Source organism: Equus caballus, chromosome 19, assembly GCF_041296265.1.
Source record: "Equus caballus isolate H_3958 breed thoroughbred chromosome 19, TB-T2T, whole genome shotgun sequence".
Classification (NCBI taxonomy): domain Eukaryota; kingdom Metazoa; phylum Chordata; class Mammalia; order Perissodactyla; family Equidae; genus Equus; species Equus caballus.
The window spans coordinates 43572535-43591228 of record NC_091702.1 but is presented as its reverse complement, the minus strand read 5'-3'; the positions used below and the strand labels follow the sequence as shown (position 1 = coordinate 43591228).

Here is an 18694-nt window from a genome sequence, read left to right as displayed (position 1 = left end):
GAAATTAACTAGCATACTTGAAGCATATCGTCAACAGGTAAAAGATGCATGGCCCCCATCTTCTCACAAGCCTTGCCTTCCCTTTCAACCAGGAGATTGGGTGTACATCAAGGTCTTTAGAAGAAAAAATGCACTGTCACCTCACTGGGAAGGACCTTATGAAGTCCTACTGACCACCTGCACTACCATCAAAATAAAGGAACAATCTTCCTGGATCCATGCAAGCCATGCCAAAATAGACCCAGAATGTCACTCTCAAGACAACTGAGAGACAGTCCCCACAGGCGATCTTAAACTAAGGATTTCAGGGCCAATTCCCAGGCCCCAGAGGTAGCCAACATCACGAAGTAGACAGCTCTCGCGAGATCATAGATCAGGAAATCTTGTTTTCACCTATTTTCTCCCCTTTGCATTTAAAAGCTCCCTACACAAGCGCGGGCACACACCCATACACACATTAAAGAAAACTATTAGCAAATATATATGTCTTTAATCATTTATTAAAAGCTGACTGGAGAGTGCTGGTCTCTATCCTACTTCCCCTCTCTAAGTCTTCACTATGGGCTCTTTTCCAACCTGTCTTGCTTTTACTAACCCTTTCTTTTTCAACAACTCAAGCACAGACCAAACACCCTCTTATGCCAGTTTACCAAGCCTTGGCCATGCTAACTAACCAATCTGACAGCTGGTTATGTCAACAGCTAGATAGCCCAAAAGAACCTGAACTAGTCTTTGTTTCTGTGGAAGTGAACACCTGGTGGACTAAGTATGGAAGACTCATGAACAACAGGGTATGGTATCCATGACAAGGAAAACTTCACTCTGCCTCTTCTCCTGGTGAGTTATTGGACCCCAAGATGCACCACTCTGGTATGTGGCTTATTTTGAGCTGAAGACAATAAAGGCTCAGACTCAGAAAAAACATTTGACCTTTCCTCCATAACTGCCTAAAAGAAATTTAAAGACCTGTCCCCAGGACAAGCCATCACCGTAGATAACTCAGGGTTTCGGTAGACTGGGAGGATCTTTGCTAAGCCCACTTTTATCAAAGTTCTAGTTACCAAACATTTGCTTTTCCATTTCCATGTGGGTTGCCTTCCTCCCCTTTGAAGCCCCAAATCTCTACTCCAACGTCCTCCTTGTCTGTAGCTGAAGATACTTAAATAGGTAGCCTCGGCCAGTTGGCTGAGTTCCTCAGTTTGCCTGAGCCTCTCCCATGTATACATGCTATTAAACTTTGTTTGATTTTCCCCTGCTAACCTGCCGTTTTAATTATTTGACCAGCCATAAGAACCTTAAGGAAAAGGGAGGGATTCTCCCTCTTCCCAGACATAGGAAATATAAACATAACTATTGGGAACAAGTAAACGAAGTAGATGTGAAAGGATAAAGGTTTTGAGGGGACTTTTTACAGTAATCCCATTATGGTGTGTGTACTTCAAACAGCTTACGATGATGGCTAACTGCTTTCGTGCCACACAAAGTCTCTGTGAGCAGTCTAAACATAACTGATGGGGACAAATAATTGAGGTAGACAAAAGCGAGTAAGAGCTTTCGGATGCAATAGTTACATTTTATCATATATATGCTTGAAAAACAGCTTCCAAACTCTTTTTTGGTAACTTAAAACTGAAGAGTTTTGCTAAAGTAAAGTTATAAAATTTGTTGAGTATCCAGGTCATTTCCACATAAGATAAAATATTAGAAATTGATTACTAAGCATAGATTTGTCTGCCTTTGGCTTCTTATCTCAGGGAAACTAAAAGATGCCTAAGTTTATTAATAAACATGTTTCATGCATGCTGAAAAATTTTCTACAAGAAAGTAAGTATTTCTAGAAATTCTGTATACAAGGAAAGTAAAATGAATGTTTTCAGTAAAGAGGATATAATGAATAAAGATATTTTTGTTTGCTTTGTTAGGAAAGATAAATTTGTCCTAAAGTACTAGGAAAGAAAAAAAGAAAAGAAGGCAGGGGACAAATGCTGAATGTAAAAAGTAAGTGACAGAAAGTTTGTGAAAGTAAAACCCTGAGGAGTTCTGTGTATGGTCAAGTTGGCTGGGATTGAAATGAATTCAATTAAGTAAATAAGTTTCAAAAACAAAAGTAAGCTGTTGCGAGACTAGAATTTGGCTTTCTCTCTTAAAAAAGTAATTCTCTCAAACGTCCTGTTTGCTTTTGATAAAGAGGTTATAAAAGATTTTTCTTCACTTTGAGAAAGTTTACCTAAAAGACAGAAAATCTGTTTTCTTAAAATACTTTCCTATGTTCAAAAAACTGAAGTGTCTCTATTAAGGTCTTCTGACATTTTTAACTCCGTCGCCTTTGACTGATTCTGTCATCACCTCAATTGAATGGATAACTAAGCATTGTTTCCTATGTGATCAAGTGTTTTAAAACTTTCTGATATTTTTGACGAACTTTCTCCAAAATTAAAGTCTTTCTTTTGACCTAAAAAGAAAACTTTGAGACTTTGAATCAACCCCAAGACTTCTCAATGAATTTGTTCTCTTTTCTGTAAAGAGGAAAATATTAAACTAGCTAAACTTACTTGTTATGTTAAATTACATGGGAAGCATTATCAAATAAATGATCATATGTCTTCCTAGGTTACGTGTGGGGGTAAATGTTATCAATGTTAAGTGCTTCTTTTAAAAAAATAACACAACATTCCAAAAATTCTGATCTGTCCTGGTTGTCAGTCAGAATTCCAGGTATTATCTTAAAGTGTTGTACGTTATAAAAAATAGCCAAGTTTTTAACTCAATTGCCAGTTTTGAATGTTTTGTCATTTGCAGACAGTTGTTGTTTTACTCTGAGGTTTTTGAAAACATGTTTCATCTTCAGAGAGACTCATGGAAAGGGCTTTGACGCTTGCTCTAAAATACAGTTTTCTGATCAATTTTCAGATTATGAAACTGATCTCAGTAAGAAATTACAGAACTGTAGTGGAGAAACTGATGGCCTCATGAAACTGCTAACAGAAAATCAAAAGTTAATATCATGAGACTGAATAAACTGATGAGGATAATTATAATTTTTATGAATTTTTGTTCGAAATATTGCTGATATTTTAGTGTTTTGTTTTTCCAGGTTACAGGAAAACTTCTTCTCTTAAGCTAACTATGACTTGTAGCAATTTGTAAGCAAAATTGAAGCATTTATCTTTTTCTCACTTTCTCATCCCTCCAGAATTTAAAAACTCTTGATTCATATTGTTATTTTCATGGGAATATAGCTATTTACATAAGTTCAATAAGAATCTGTTCTACTTATAGTAGTACACATTTGGAACTGGTCATATTACCAAGGCTTTGACTGGAATGCCATATTTGAGAGAAACATACATATACTCGGATATGACCATACAGCTTTGAGAGGCAAAGATTGGGCTTTATAGAATAAAGCCACTTAAAAATATTGGCCTTGTACCTTGCTTACAGGATTCTCAACAAGCTTACCAGGTAAGCAAAGGAGGTTACTTCCCTGGCAGGTGCAAGGACCTTCAGATATTTCGGGGGTCCTCAATAGAAGAAAGGAATTCACCCAGATCTGTAGGTATTGCAGGCCGAATCTGATGACAAGTCCTTGGCTTGACTTTCCTGGCCACGAGAGGCCTCTAAAGTTCCATCTGAGATTCTTTATAAAAACTTCCAGGAATGCAGATTTTTTTATATGAATTTTTTTATTGAGTTCATAATAGTTTACATCAATGTGAGATTTCAGTTGTGTATTATTTCTTGACTGTCACTACATAAGTGCTCCACTTCACCCTTTGTGCCCACCCTCCCCCGCCCCCCTTCCCCTGGTAACCACTGAACTGTTTTCTTTGTCCATGTACTTGTTTATATTCCACATATGAGTGAAATTATCTGGTGTTTGTCTTTCTCAGACTGGCTTATTTCGCTTAGCATAATTCCCTCTAGGTCCTTCCATTTATTGCACAAGGGATGAATTTGTCTTTTTTTCTGGTTGAGTAGTATTCCATTGTATATATATACCACGTCTTCTTTATCCAATCATCGGTCAATGGGCACTTGGGTTGCTTCCACGTCTTAGCCATTGTGAATAGTGCTGCAATGAACATAGGGGTGTATATGTTACTTTGGATTGTTGATTTCAAATTGTTTGGGTAGATACCCAGCAGTGGGATAGCTGGGTCATATGCTAGTTCTATTTTTAGTTTTTTGAGGAATGTCCACATTGTTTTCCATAGTGGCTGCACCAGTTTGCATTCCTACCAGCAGTGTATCAGGGTTCCCTTCTCTCTACACCCTCTCCAAAATTTTGTTATGTTTAGTCTTAGTGATTATAGCCATTTTAACAAGCATAAGGTGGTATCTTAGTGTAGTTTTGATTTGCATTTCCCTGATGATTAGTGATGTTGAACATTTTTTCATGTGTTTATTGGCCATCTGTATATCTGCTTTGGAAAAATGTCTGTTCATCTCCTCTGCCCATTTTTTGATTGGGTTGTTTGCTTTCTTATTGTTCAGCTGTGTGAGTTCCTTATATATTATGGAGATTAACCACTTGTCTGATATGTGATTTGCAAATATTTTCTCCCAATTGGTGGGTTGTCTCTTTGTTTTGATTCTAGTTTCTTTGCCTTGCAGAAGCTCTTCAGTCTGATGAATTCCCACTTGTTTATTTTTTTCTTTTGTTTCCCTTGTCTGAGAGGACATGATATTTGAAAAGATCCTTTTTAGTTCAATGTCAAAGAGTGTACTACCAATATCATCTTCCAAGAGTTTTAGAGTTTCAGGACATATCTTCAAGTGTTTGATCCATTTTGGGTTTATTTTTGTGTATGGTGTGAGATAATGGTCTACCTTCATTCTTTTGCATGCGGCTGTCCAGTTCTCCCAACACCATTTATTGAAGAGACTATCTTTGCTCCATTGTAGGTTCTTGGCACCTTTGTCAAAGATTAGCTGTCCGTAAACGAGTGGTTTTATTTCTGGGCTTTCAGTTCTGTTCCGATGAAAAGTGTGCCTGTTTTTGTGACAATCCCATGCTGTTTTGATCACTATGACTTTGTAATACATTTTGAAGTCAGGGATTGTGATGCCTCCAGCTTTCTTCTTTTTTCTCAGGATTGCCTTAGCAATTCGGGGTCTTTGATTGTCCCATATGAATTTTAGGATTCTTTCCTCTATTTCCGTGAAGAATGTCATTGGGATTCTGATAGGGATTGCATTGAATCTGTAGATTGCTTTGGATAGGATGGACATTTTATCTATGTTTATCCTTCCAATCCAAGAGCGAGGAATCTCTTTCCATCTCTTTATGTCATTATCAATTTCTCTCAGTAATGTCTTATAGTTTTCACTGTATAAGTCCTTCATTGCCTTGGCTAAATTTATTCCTAGGTACTTTATTCTTTTAGTTTTGATTGCAAACGGAATTGCATTCTTGAGTTCTCTTTCTGTAAGTTCCGTATTGGAGTATAGAAAAACAACTGATTTTTGTAAGTTGATTCTGTACCCTGCAACTTTACTGTAGTTGTTAATTATTTCTATTAGTTTTCCGATGGATTTTCTATACATAAGATCATGTCGTCTGCAAACAACGAGTTTCATTTCTTCACTCCCTATTTGGATTCCTTTTATTCCTTTCTCTTGCCTAATTGCTCTGGCCAAAACCTCCAGTACTATGGTGAATAAGAGGAGTGATAGTAGGCATCCTTGTCTTGTTCCTGTTCTCAGGGAGATGGCGCTCAGTTTTTGCCCATTGAGTATGATGCTGGCTGTGGGTTTGTCATATATGGCCTTTATTATGTTGAGGTAATTTCCTTCTACCCCCATTTCCTTAAGAGTTTTTATCATAAATGGCTGTTGGATCTTGTCAAATGCTTTCTCTGCATCTATTGAGATGATCATGTGATTTTTATTCCTCAATTTGTTGATGTGGGGTTTCACATTGATTGATTTGCAGATGTTGAACCATCCCTGAGTCCCTGGTATGAATCCCTCTTGATCGTGCTGTGTGATCCTTTTCCTGTATTGCTGAATTCGAGTTGCCAAAATTTTATTGAGAATTTTTGCATCTATGTTCATCACCGATATTGGCCTGAAGTTCTCCTTTTTTCTGCTGTCCTTGTCAGGCTTTGGTATCAGTGTGATGTTGGCCTCATAGAATGTGTTAGGAAGTGTTTGACCCTCCCTAATTTTTTGGAATATCTTGAAAAGGATGGGTATTAAATCCTCTCTGAAAGTTTGGTAGAATTCCCCAGGGAAGCCATCTGGTTCTGGGGTTTTATTCTTTGGGATGTTTTTGATTGCTGTTTCAATCTCTTTCCTTGTGATTGGTCTATTCAGATTGTCTGCTTCTTCTTGAATCAGCTTTGGGAGGTTATAAGAGTCTAAGAATTTATCCATTCCCTCTAGGTTATCCATTTTGTTGGCATACAGTTTTTCATAGTATTCTCTTATAATCCATTGTATTTCTGTGTAGTCTGTTGTTATTTCTCCTCTCTCATTTCTGATTTTGTTTATTTGCACTTTCTCTCTTTTTTTCTTTGTAAGTCTGGCTAGGGGGTTGTCAATTTTATTTATCTTCTCAAAGAACCAGCTCTTTGTTTCATTGATCCTTTCCACTGCCTTTTTTGTTTCAATAGCATTTATTTCTGCTCTGATTTTTATTATTTCTCTCCTTCTGCTGACTTTGGGCTTTGTTCTTCTTTTTCTAATGCAGTTAGGTGTAATTTGAGATTGCTTATTTGGAATTTATCTTGTTGGTCAATGTGTGCCTGTATTGCGATGAGTTTTCACCTTAATATGGCTTTTGCCGCATCCCATATGAGTTAGTATGATATGTTATCATTTTCATTTGTCTCCAGATATTTTTTGATTTCTCCTTTAATTTCTTCAATGATCCATTGCTTGTTCAATAGCATGTTGTTTAGTCTCCACATCTTTGTCCCTTTCTCAGCCTTTTCCTTGTAATAAATGTCTAGCTTAATAGCATTATGATCAGAAGACATGCTTGTTATTATTTCAATTTTTTAAAATTTATAGAGGCTTGCCTTATTTCCAAACATATAGTCTATCCTTCAGAATACTCCATGTGCACTTGAAAAGAAGGTGTATTTGCTGTTTTGGATGGAGTGTTCTATATATGTCTCTTAAGTCCGTCCATCTGGTTTAGCTTTTCTTTTAATTCCACTGTTTCCTCATTGATTTTATGTCTGGATGATCTATCCATTGATGTGGGTGGGATATTGAGGTCCCCTACTATTATTGTGTTATTTTTAATATATTCTTTTAGGTTTGTTAATGCTTGCTTTATGACCTTTGGTGCTCCTGTGTTGGGTGCATAGATACTTACAAGTGTTATTTCTTCTTGATGGAGTGTCCCTTTGGTCATTATATACTGCCCCTCTTTGTCTCTCTTTACCTGCCTTATCTTGAAATCTACTTTGTCTGATATAAGTATTGTGACACCTGCCTTCTTTTGTTTGCCATTAGCTTGGAGGATTGTCTTCCAGCCCTTCACTCTGAGCCTTTGTTTGTCATTGGAGCTGAGGTGTGTTTCCTCGAAGCAACAAATTGTTGGATCTTGTTCTTTAATCCATCTCACCACTCTGTGTCTTTTTATTGGAGAATTCAATCCATTTATGTTTAGGGTGATTATTGATGCATGAGGGCTTAATGCTGTCATTATATCACTCATTTTCTGGTTTTCCTGCATTTCTTTTGTCTCTCATCCTGTGTATTTTGGTCTACCCATTGAATTACATAGTTTTTTATGATGTCTTTGTTTTTTCCTAATTTATTTTTTGTGTCTCTGTTCTGCTTTTTAGTTTAGTGTCTACCCTGAAGTTTGTATTCGGAAACTCGTGTATAAGATAGTCCATTTTCTGATGGCCTCTTATTTCCTTAGTCTAAACCAATTCAGTTCCTTTGCTCCTCCCTTCCTAAGTTATTATTCTCATATCTTATTCAAACTTGTGTTGTGAGTTTGTGGTTAAAATGACAAGACTGTCTTTGTTTTGGTGCTTTCCTTCCCTGTAGCCTAACGCTGTACTTGAATATTTGCTATCCTATTCCGATTCTGTCCAACTATTTATCTCCTTACTCTGTGTTTTGTGACCTCTTTCTCCCTTTTTTTCTTTCTTCAGGTATTAGGGCCTTCTTGAGGATTTCTTGGGGGGGGGGGTCTCATGGCTACTAAGTCCCTTAGCTTTTGTTTGTCTGGGAAAGATTTAATTTCTCCCTCATATCTGAAGGGCATTTTTGCTGGACAGAGTATTCTTGGCTAAAGATTCGTGTCTTTTAAAGTTTGAATATGTCATTCCATTCTCTCCTAGCTTGTATGGTTGCTGCAGAGAAACCTGCTGAAAGCCTGATAGGGGTTCCTTTGTAGGTTATTTTCTTGTCTTGCTGCCCTGAGTATTCTTTCTTAGTCATTCATTTTTGCCAGTTTTACTACTATATGCCTTGCAGTGGGTCTTTTTACATTGACAAATCTAGGAGATCTGGAAGCTTCCTCCACACATATTTCCCTCTCTTCCCCTAGATTTGGGAAGTTTTCTGCTATTATTTCTTTGAACACACTTTCTGCTCCATTCTCCTTCTCTTCACCTTCTGGAATACCTATAATTCTTATGTTGCATTTCTTCATTGAGTAAGATATTTCTTGGAGACTTTCTTCAAGTCTTTTTAGTCTTAGTTCTCTCTCCTCCTCTGTCTGGGGCATTTCAACACGTCTTTCTTCGATTAAGCTGATTTGATCCTCTATGATGTCCCATCAAGCACTAAGAGAATCCATATTTTCTTTTATCTCTTCTATTGTGTTTTTCATCTCTAATATTTCTGACTGATTCTTCTTTAGAGTTTCAATCTCTTTTGTGAAGTAGCTCATGAATTTGTTGAATTGTTTCTCTATATTCTCTTTTACCTTGTTGAGTTTTTTGATGATAGCTATGTTGAATTCATTGTCATTTAGTTTACATATTTCTGTGTCCTCAGGACTGAGTTCTGGGTCTTTGTTGTTTTTTCTCTGGTCTGGAGATTTGATGTAGTGTCTGATGTTGGAAGGTCTGGTCTTTCTAATTCTGATATTATTCTGTTGCAGTTACAGCCTATCGTCCCTGGGTTGGGGTTGAGAGCCACATATTCTGAACCCTCTGCCTTCAGCCGAGATGGCGCCAACTGGGTCAGGGGAGGGGTGCTTTCTCCAGTGTGCAGTTCGGGGTTTCTGTATCAGCTCTCGCTATCTGGTCTCCTGGGGTCTTGGCTTGATGAGGTCACCCTGCAGGAAAGCTTTTGCCCCATTTGATGGCTTCCCTCCCTGTGGGAGTCCTGGCTGATCTGGTGAATGCGCAACCCCTCCCCCACTACTTCCCTCACAGAGCGTCCCATGGAAGAGACTGTAGTCTTAAGGGGAGGGAACAAAGTACTCTCTTACCCCATTCCAGGTCCTCCGAGGGGGGCTCCAGCCTCTCCACCCTCCATCGTGTGGCTGCGTGTCTCTCTGATGTTTTTGTTTTGTTAGGATATTTTCTCCTGGAGTATGGCTGCCCCTTTTTGTTGTATGTTGGAGGGGAGAGAGTCCCAGGTGAGTTCACACTGACATGATGCTGATGTCACTCCTCCCAGAAAAGCAGATTTAAAAGAGCCTATGTGATCAATTGCTATTCTTATTGTACTTATGTAAATAATTGGGCCAACTATTAAAACTAGACTTACTTTGCAGAGACGTAAGTCTGTATTAGGCTATCTTTGTTGAAAATTAGGGTAAATTTAGAGAGAAAAATTGTGTTTCAATAGAAACTATAATATACATTTGTGGATGTTGTATTTGGGTTCTGTTAATTGTTTTCAAGGTTTTTGTCTTCTATATGTAAACAGGACAGGATCCTGAACCCTTTTAGTTTCCTAAAATATGTGGTACCGATCTCCTAATTAACATTTGCAATTTTTTCTTTCCTTTTCACTTGGAATCATTGAGAACTCAAATCACCCTTTTTCCTGAAGCCCTGCAAACAGAAGCTAGACAACTTCATATAACCTAAGAGAGGGCACCATGATACACCATGTTTGGACAGTCTTCATGCCTGTTGCTGTATAAGCCACTCAAAAAGGTTTACCTGAACACCTGATGACATCATAGGAGACATTTTAAACTGCCAGGGATGCTTCAACCCTGACATCTAGAGATCTTCTTGACTGACCATCCCCTAGGCTCAGAAATTGTTTTATGATTTGTTCCAACCATTACCCTTGTTTTTCCTTTTCTTTCCCTAAAAATGCTTCTTATTAAATACCTGGTTACTTGCTTACACAATATAGGCCTCACTTTGGGAGATCCTTTCTATGTTCTAGAGATGATCCAAAAGACCTGAAGGGAACTCAAACTAAGGAACTAGACACTGTCAGATGTTTCTGTGCACCATCTTTGTCATGGAGACTGGGTCTTATTGAAATGTTTGATTGGATGGCACCATATGAAAAATGCCACAAGGAAATACAATCATGCCATAGAAGTACATCACTATTGGCATCTCCCAAATCTTGGCTGGTTTCATACTCTAGACCTTGCTTTCTCTGAACAGTCAAGTGGACCTGCGACAGACTGCAAGTTGCTGTTCAGAAGACAGTCCCCTAAAGATAAGTAATAAGTGACTCCCAGGTTCTTACTTTACTTATTGGACTACTAGACAGCAGGCTACTTGTTCACATCAGATTTCACTTGAGGTTCCAGGCATTAGCATTGATTGGTTTACAGACATCTTCTCCTGGACTCCTTGAGGGTTGAGGTCCATTATGGAAGGTATACTAAAATTTGGGCTGTCTATTTTGCTAATCTGTTTGGTCATCTATGCTAATCATAAAATGTGAGTTTAAGTGTTGTTCCAAAGCCATTGATCAGAGTACTAAAATATTAGTCATGCAGAGCATATCTTGCTCTCCCCAACTGGTACCCAAAAACATATTAAAATAAAAGTAAAACAGTTTCATTCCTCTGATCCTGATCTTTGCCCTTTCCAACAGGAAGTAGCTAGAGTGGCCTTTGCCCCCAACCCCAAGATTGAGGACTGATCATTAGAGGTAGGCTCATAAGAAATTGTACAAGGGAGTGGGCGGAGCAAAATGGCAGGGTGAGCTGACCCCAGATTCTCTCCCCTCCAAAATACAACAAAAGATTGGAAGAACTGAATTTCAGAGAATAAACATAATGCCAGCTTGTTAGAGACCTACAATACCAAGAAGGCAGAGATCATAACCTAGCTTTACCCCCTTCGGAGGCGCTGGAATGGTAGGAGAGAACATCGCTCCCTCCCCTATAGTCTGCGATCGCTGCGGCGCCGGTCGGGAAGGAGCGGGGGAGGGGCCGCGCTACTGGGGGATCATCCGGGACTCCTGCCGCTGATTCAGTGGAGACCCGCTGACGGGGAGAAAGCTTCCATCCGCGGGGACCCTATAAATCAAGGGCCTTGGGAGACCAGAGAACAGAACTGATCTGAACCCACACCAGCGCGTGTGAGTAACACCCCCTCCCCCCTAACAAAGCCAGTGGGCGCAGCCATCTTGCCCCAAGGCGGAGAGCTAACACGCCGCTCTCGACCCCCATCTAGTGGCGACAGGCTGTAACTGCAACTGAATTCTATCACCATGAGAAAAAACCGCTCCTCTACCATCCAGCAATTTATAAAAGCCCCAGACCAGAAGGAAAACAATAAAAACACAGAATTAAGTCCTGAGGACTTGGAATTAGGTAAACTAAGTGATAATGAATTCAGAGCAGCTATAATCAAAAAACTCAATGAGGTAGAGAGAAAGATAGAGAAACAAGCCAAGTTCTGGAGTTACTTCACAAAAGAGATTGAAATCATAAAGAAGAATCAAACAGAATTACTTGAGATGAAAAACACAATGGACCAGATTCAACAGAATGTGGATTCCCTGAATGCCCGTGTAGACAACATAGAGGAGAAAATTAGCATAATCGAAGATAGACAGGCTGAATGGCGCCAGACAGAGGAAGAAAGAGAACTAAGAATTAAAAAAAATGAGGAAAATCTCTGAGAGATAATGGATTCAATGAGGAGTAAGAACATAAGGATCATAGGAATTCCCGAGAATATGGAAAAGGAAAATGGAGCAGAAAGTGTGCTTAACGAAATTATTGAAGAGAACTTCCCAAATCTAGGGATCAACGGAGAAATGTGTGTAGAGGAGGGTTTTAGATCTCCTAGATTTGTCAATGTAAAAAGACCCACCGCAAGGCACATAATAGTAAAGTTGGCAAACAGGAATGATAAGGAAAGAATACTCAGGGAAGTAATAAAAAAAAAGAGAATAACCTATAAAGGAGCCCCTATCAGACTGTCAGCAGATTTCTCTAAAGAAACCCTACAAGCTAGGAGAGAATGGAGTGATATATTCAAAGCTTTAAAGGATAAAAACCTTCAGCCAAGAATACTCTGTCCAGCAAGAATTTCTTTCAGATATGAGGGAGAAATTAAATCTTTTCCAGACAAACAAAAGTTAAGGGAATTTGTAACTAAAAGCCCTCCATTACAAGAAATCCTCAAGAAGGCTCTCATGCTTGAAAAAAGAAAAAAGGGAGAAAGGGGACACAATCCACAGACTAGGGAGACCGATGGATAGAACCAGAACAGGATAGCAAATATTCAACTATAGCATTAGGGTAAAAATAAGGAAACTACCAAAACAAGGACCATCTTAGCACTCTAACTACAAATTAATAAGACGAGTTGGAATAAAAAATGAAAATAATTATTTAGGAGGGGAAGAGCAAAGGGTCTAAATCAGTATTGGTCAAGTAAGTAAGAGACCACCAGAGAATAGACTATATTATACACGAGATTCTAAATACAAACTTCAAGGTAGACACTAAAATAAAGTACAGAACAGAGTCACAAATCATAGATAAGGAAAAATCTAAGAAACCCAGCACAAGAAATTGCAGTATTAAATGGGTAGTCTAAAGCACACAGGAAAAGAAACACAGGAAAACAAGATAATGAGCGACAGATTGACAGCATTAAGTCCACATGCATCAATAATCACTCTCAATGTGAATGGATTGAACTCTCCAATAAAAAGACACAGAGTGGCAAAATGGATTAAAGAACAAGATCCAACAATTTGTTGCCTCCAGGAAACACACCTCAGCCCCAAGGACAAACACAGACTCAGGGTGAAGGGGTGGAGGACAATACTTCAAGCAAATAGCAAGGAAAAAAAGGCAGGTGTTGCAATTCTCATATCAGACCAAGTGGATTTCAAAATAAGACAGGTAAAGAGAGACACAGAGGGACAATATATAATGATCAAAGGGACACTTCATCAAGAAGAAATAACGCTTATAAATATCTATGCACCCAACACAGGAGCACCAAGATTCATAAAGCAACTATTAACAGACCTAAAGGAAAATGTTAAAAACAACACAATAATAGTAGGGGACCTCAACACCCCACTCACATCAATGGACAGATCATCCAGACAGAAAATCAACAAGGAAATAGTGGAGCTGAATGAAAAACTAAAACAATTGGACTTAATAGACATATATAGATCACTCCACCCTGAAGGAGCTGAATACACATTCTTCTCAAGTGCACATGGAACATTCTCTAGGATAGACCATATGTTGGGAAACAAGGCAAGCCTCTACAAATTTAAAAAAATTGAAATAATAACAAGCATCTTCTCAGATCATAGTGCTATAAGGCTAGAAATTAATTACAAGAAAAAAGCTGAGAAAGGCACAAAGATGTGGAGACTAAACAACACACTACTGAACAACCAATGGATCATTGAAGAAATTAAAGAAGAAATAAAAAAATACCTGGAAACAAATGAAAATGATAGCATGCCATACCAACTCATATGGGATACTGCAAAAGCTGTATTAAGAGGAAAATTCATCACAATACAGGCACATCTTAACAAACAAGAAAAATCCCAAATAAGCAACCTTAAAGCACACCTAACTGAACTAGAGAAAAAAGAACAAATGAAGCCCAAAGTCAGCAGAAGGAGAGAAATAATAAAAATCAGAGCAGAAATAAATACTATTGAAACGAAAAAGGCAGTAGAAAGGATCAATGAGACAAAGAGCTGGTTTTTTGAGAAGATAAATAAAATTGACAAACCACTAGCCAGACTTACAAAGAAAAAAAGGGAGAAAGCTCAAATAAACAAAATCAGAAATGAGCGAGGAGAAATAATAACAGACTCTGCAGAAATACAACAGATTATAAGAGAATACTACAAAAAACTATATGCCAACAGAATGGATAACCTAGAGGGAATGGATAAATTCCTGGACTCCTACAATCTCCCAAAGCTCACTCAAGAAGAGGCAGACAATTTGAACAGACCAATCACAAGGAAAGAGATTGAAACAGCAATCAAAAACATCCCAAAGAATAAAACCCCAGGACCAGATGGCTTTCCTGGGGAATTCTACCAAACTTTCAGAGAGGATTTAATACCTATCCTTTTCAAGCTATTCCAAAAAATTAGGGAAGATGGAACACTTCCTAACACATTCTATGAGGCCAACATCACGCTGATACCAAAACCTGACAAGGACATCACGAAAAAAGAGAACTACAGGCCAATATCACTGATGAACATAGATGCAAAAATTCTAAACAAAATTTTGGCAACCAGAATTCAGCAATTCATCAAAAGAATCATACATCAGGATCAGGTGGGATTCATACCAGGGACACAGGGATGGTTCAACATCCGCAAATCAATCAATGTGATACACCACATCAACAAACTGAGGAATAAAAACCACATGATCATCTCAATAGATGCAGAGAAGGCATTTGACAAGATCCAACAGCCATTTATGATAAAAACTCTGAACAAAATGGGCATAGAAGGAAACTACCTCAACATAATAAAGGCCATATACGACAAACCCATAGCCAACATCATACTCAATGGGCAAAAACTGAACCCCATCCCCCTGAAAACAGGAACAAGACAAGGATGCCCTCTATCACCACTCTTATTTAACATAGTACTGGAGGTCCTGGCCAGAGCAATCAGGCAAGAAAAAGGAATAAAAGGAATCCAAATAGGGAGGGAAGAAGTAAAACTCTCGCTGTTTGCAGACGACATGATCTTATATATAGAAAACCCCAAAGAATCCATTGGAAAACTGTTAGAAGTAATCAACAACTACAGCAAAGTTGCAGGGTATAAAATCAATTTGCATAAATCAGTAGCATTTCTATACTCCAGTAATGAACCAACAGAAAAAGAACTCAAGAATACAATACCATTCACAATCGCAACAGAAAGAATAAAATACCTTGGGGTAAATTTAACTAAGGAAGTGAAGGACCTATTTAATGAAAATTACAAGGCCTTTCTGAGAGAATTGGATGACGACATAAGGAGATGGAAAGACATTCCATGTACATGGATTGGAAGAATAAACATAGTTAAAATGTCCATTCTACCTAAAGCAATCTACAGATTCAACGCCATCCCAATCAGAATCCCAATGACATTCTTTGCAGAATTAGAACAAAGAATCCTAAAATTCATATGGGGCAACAAAAGACCCCGAATTGCTAAAGCAATCCTGAGAAAAAAGAACAAAACGGGAGGCATCACAATCCCTGACTTCAAAACATACTACAAAGCTACAGTAATCAAAACAGCATGGTACTGGTACAAAAACAGGTGCACAGATCAGTGGAACAAAATTGAAAGCCCAGAAATAAAACCACACATCTATGGACAGCTTATCTTTGACAAAGGAGCTGAGGGCATACAATGGAGAAAAGAAAGTCTTTTCAACAAATGGTGCTGGGAAAACTGGAAAGCCACATGTAAAAGAATGAAAATTGACCATTCTTTTTCACCACACACCAAAATAAACTCAAAATGGATTAAAGACCTAAAGGTGAGACCTGAAACCATAAGGCTTCTGGAAGAAAATTTAGGCAGTACACTCTTTGACATCAGTATTAAAAGGATCTTTTCGGACACCATGCCTTCTCAGAGAAGGGAAACAATAGAAAGAATAAACAAATGGGACTTCATCAGATTAAAGAGCTTCTTCAAGGCAAATGAAAACAGGATTGAAACAAAAAAACAACCCACTAACTGGGAAAAAATATTTGCAAGTCATATATCTGACAAAGGCTTAATATCCTTAATATATAAAGAACTCTCGCAACTCAATCACAAAACATCAAACAACCCAATCAAAAAATGGGCTGGAGACATGAACAGACATTTCTCCAAAGAAGATATACTGATGGCCAATAGGCACATGAAAAGATGCTCATCATCGCTGGTCATCAGGGAAATGCAAATCAAAACTACACTAAGATATCACCTTACACCTGTTAGAATGACAAAAATATCTAAAACTAATAGCAACAAATGTTGGAGAGGTTGCAGAGAAAAAGGAACCCTCATACACTGCTGGTGGGAATGCAAACTGGTGCAGCCACTATGGAAAACAGTATGGAGATTCCTCAAAAAACTAAAAATAGAACTACCATACGATCCAGCCATCCCACTACTGGGTATTTATCCAAAGAGCCTGAAGTCAGCAATCCCAAAAGTCCTGTGCACCCCAATGTTTACTGCAGCACTGTTTACAATAGCCAAGACGTGGAAGCAACCTAAGTGCCCATCAACAGACGAATGGATAAAGAAGATGTGGTACATATATACAATGGAATACTACTCAGCTGCAAAACAGAACAAAATCATTCTATTTGCAATAACATGGATGGACCTTGAGAGAATTATGTTAAGTGAAATAAGCCAGCAAGAGAAAGATAATCTGTGTATGACTCCACTCATATGAGGAATTTAAAACTATGGACCAAGAACTGTTTAGTGGATACCAGGGGAAAGGTGGGGTGGGGGGTGGGCACAAAGGGTGAAGTGGTGCACCTTCAACATGACTGACAAACATTAATGTACAATTGAAATTTCACAAGATTGTAACCTATCAATAACTCAATAAAAAAAAGAAAAGAAAAGAAATTGTACAAGAAGTTAGAAAATCTTTCCTAGAGCAAAAACTTCGACAGAAGCTTTGCTGACTGCAGCTGTGCATATTCAGCATAATCAATTCTTGTTTAAATCTAACCAGGTCTTTCTGTTGCTCCTTAGTATGTGAGTGAGCTGTCTTTCCAAGAAAGTCAGGTCCTGACATCAAGATTCAGCTCACAAGGCCAAACACAAGCTGAAGAAGAAAACTAACCAGAAAAATCCAGACAATCAAGGAAAAAGAAATTCACTCTTCAAGGCCAAACACAGGCTTGTGGGAGGGTGCCAACTAACATGGCCACATGCTCCCCTTCCCCTACTTAAAACCCCAGCACATGCTCTCCTTTGCCTACCTAAAACCCCAGATAAAAACCCCTACCTTTCAATGGAACAGAATTGAAAGCCCAGAGATAAAACCACACATCTATGGACAGCTAATCTTCGACAAAGGAGCAGGGGGCCTACAATGGAGAAAAGAAAGTCTCTTCAACAAATGGTGCTGGGAAAACTGGACAGCCACATGCAAAAGATTGAAAATTGACCATTCTTTTTCACCACACACCAAAATAAACTCAAAATGGATCAAAGACCTAAAGATTAGGCCTGAGACAATAAGTCTTTTGGAAGAGAATATAGGCAGTACACTCTTTGACATCAGTTTCAAAAGAATCTTTTCGGACACTATAACTCCCCAGTTGAGGGAAACAATAGAAAGAATAAACAAATGGGACTTCATTAGACTAAAGAGCTTCTTCAAGGCAAGGGAAAACAGGATTGAAACAAAAAAACAGCTCACTAATTGGGAAAAAATATTTACAAGCCACTTATCCGACAAAGGGTTAATCTCCATAATATACAAAGAACTCACACTGCTTAACAACAAAAAAACAAACAACCCGATCAAAAAATGGGCAGAGGACATGAACAGACATTTCTCAAAAGAAGATATGAATATGGCCAATAGACACATGAAAAGATGTTCATCATCGCTAATCATCAGGGAAATGCAAATCAAAACTACACTAAGATATCACCTTACACCCGTTAGATTGGCAAAAACATCCCAAACCAAGAGCGACAAATGTTGGAGAGGTTGTGGAGAAAAAGGAACCCTCATACACTGTTGGTGGGAATGCAAACTGGTACAGCCACTATGGAAAACAGTATGGAGATTTCTCAAAAAGTTAAAAATAGAAATACCCTATGACCCAGCCATCCCATTACTGGGTATCTATCCTAAGAACCTGAAATCAGAAATCTCAAGAGTCCGTTGCACCCCTATGTTCATCGCAGCATTATTTACAATAGCCAAGACGTGGAACCAACCTACATGCCCAGAAACTGATGATTGGATAAAGAAGATGTGGTATATATACACAATGGAATACTACTCAGCCATAAAAAAGACAAAATTGGCCCATTCACAGCAATGTGGATGGACCTCGAGGGTATTATGTTAAGCGAAATAAGCCAGTCAGAGAAAGACGAACTCTATATGACTCCACTCATAGGTGGAAGTTAATATATTGATAAGGAGATCTGATCGGTAGTTACCAGGGAAAAGGGGGGCTGGGGGGAGGGCACAAAGGGGGAAGTGGTGTACCCACAACATGACTAACAAAAATGTACAACTGAAATCTCACAAGGTTGTAATCTATCATAACATTAATAAACAAAC

General features: G+C 38.4%; 1 protein-coding gene across 5 annotated transcripts in view; it reads right to left on the bottom strand.

Annotated features, from left to right (window-relative positions):
- The window catches only part of LOC111768970 (zinc finger DHHC-type palmitoyltransferase 19), a 43312-nt gene that overhangs the window by 7667 nt on the left and 16951 nt on the right, over window positions 1-18694 (bottom strand). Inside the window, exon 6 of one of the 5 annotated variants that reach the window (XM_070243536.1) lies at window positions 3897-4075. The exons of 3 other annotated variants lie outside the window; for them this stretch is intronic. In XM_070243536.1, the coding sequence (XP_070099637.1) occupies window positions 4028-4075 (48 nt within the window). In that variant the 3' untranslated portion in view covers window positions 3897-4027. Of the gene's footprint in view, window positions 1-3896; window positions 4076-18694 lie in introns of those variants that run through there. One more of the 5 variants, XM_070243533.1, reaches the window with a different exon arrangement.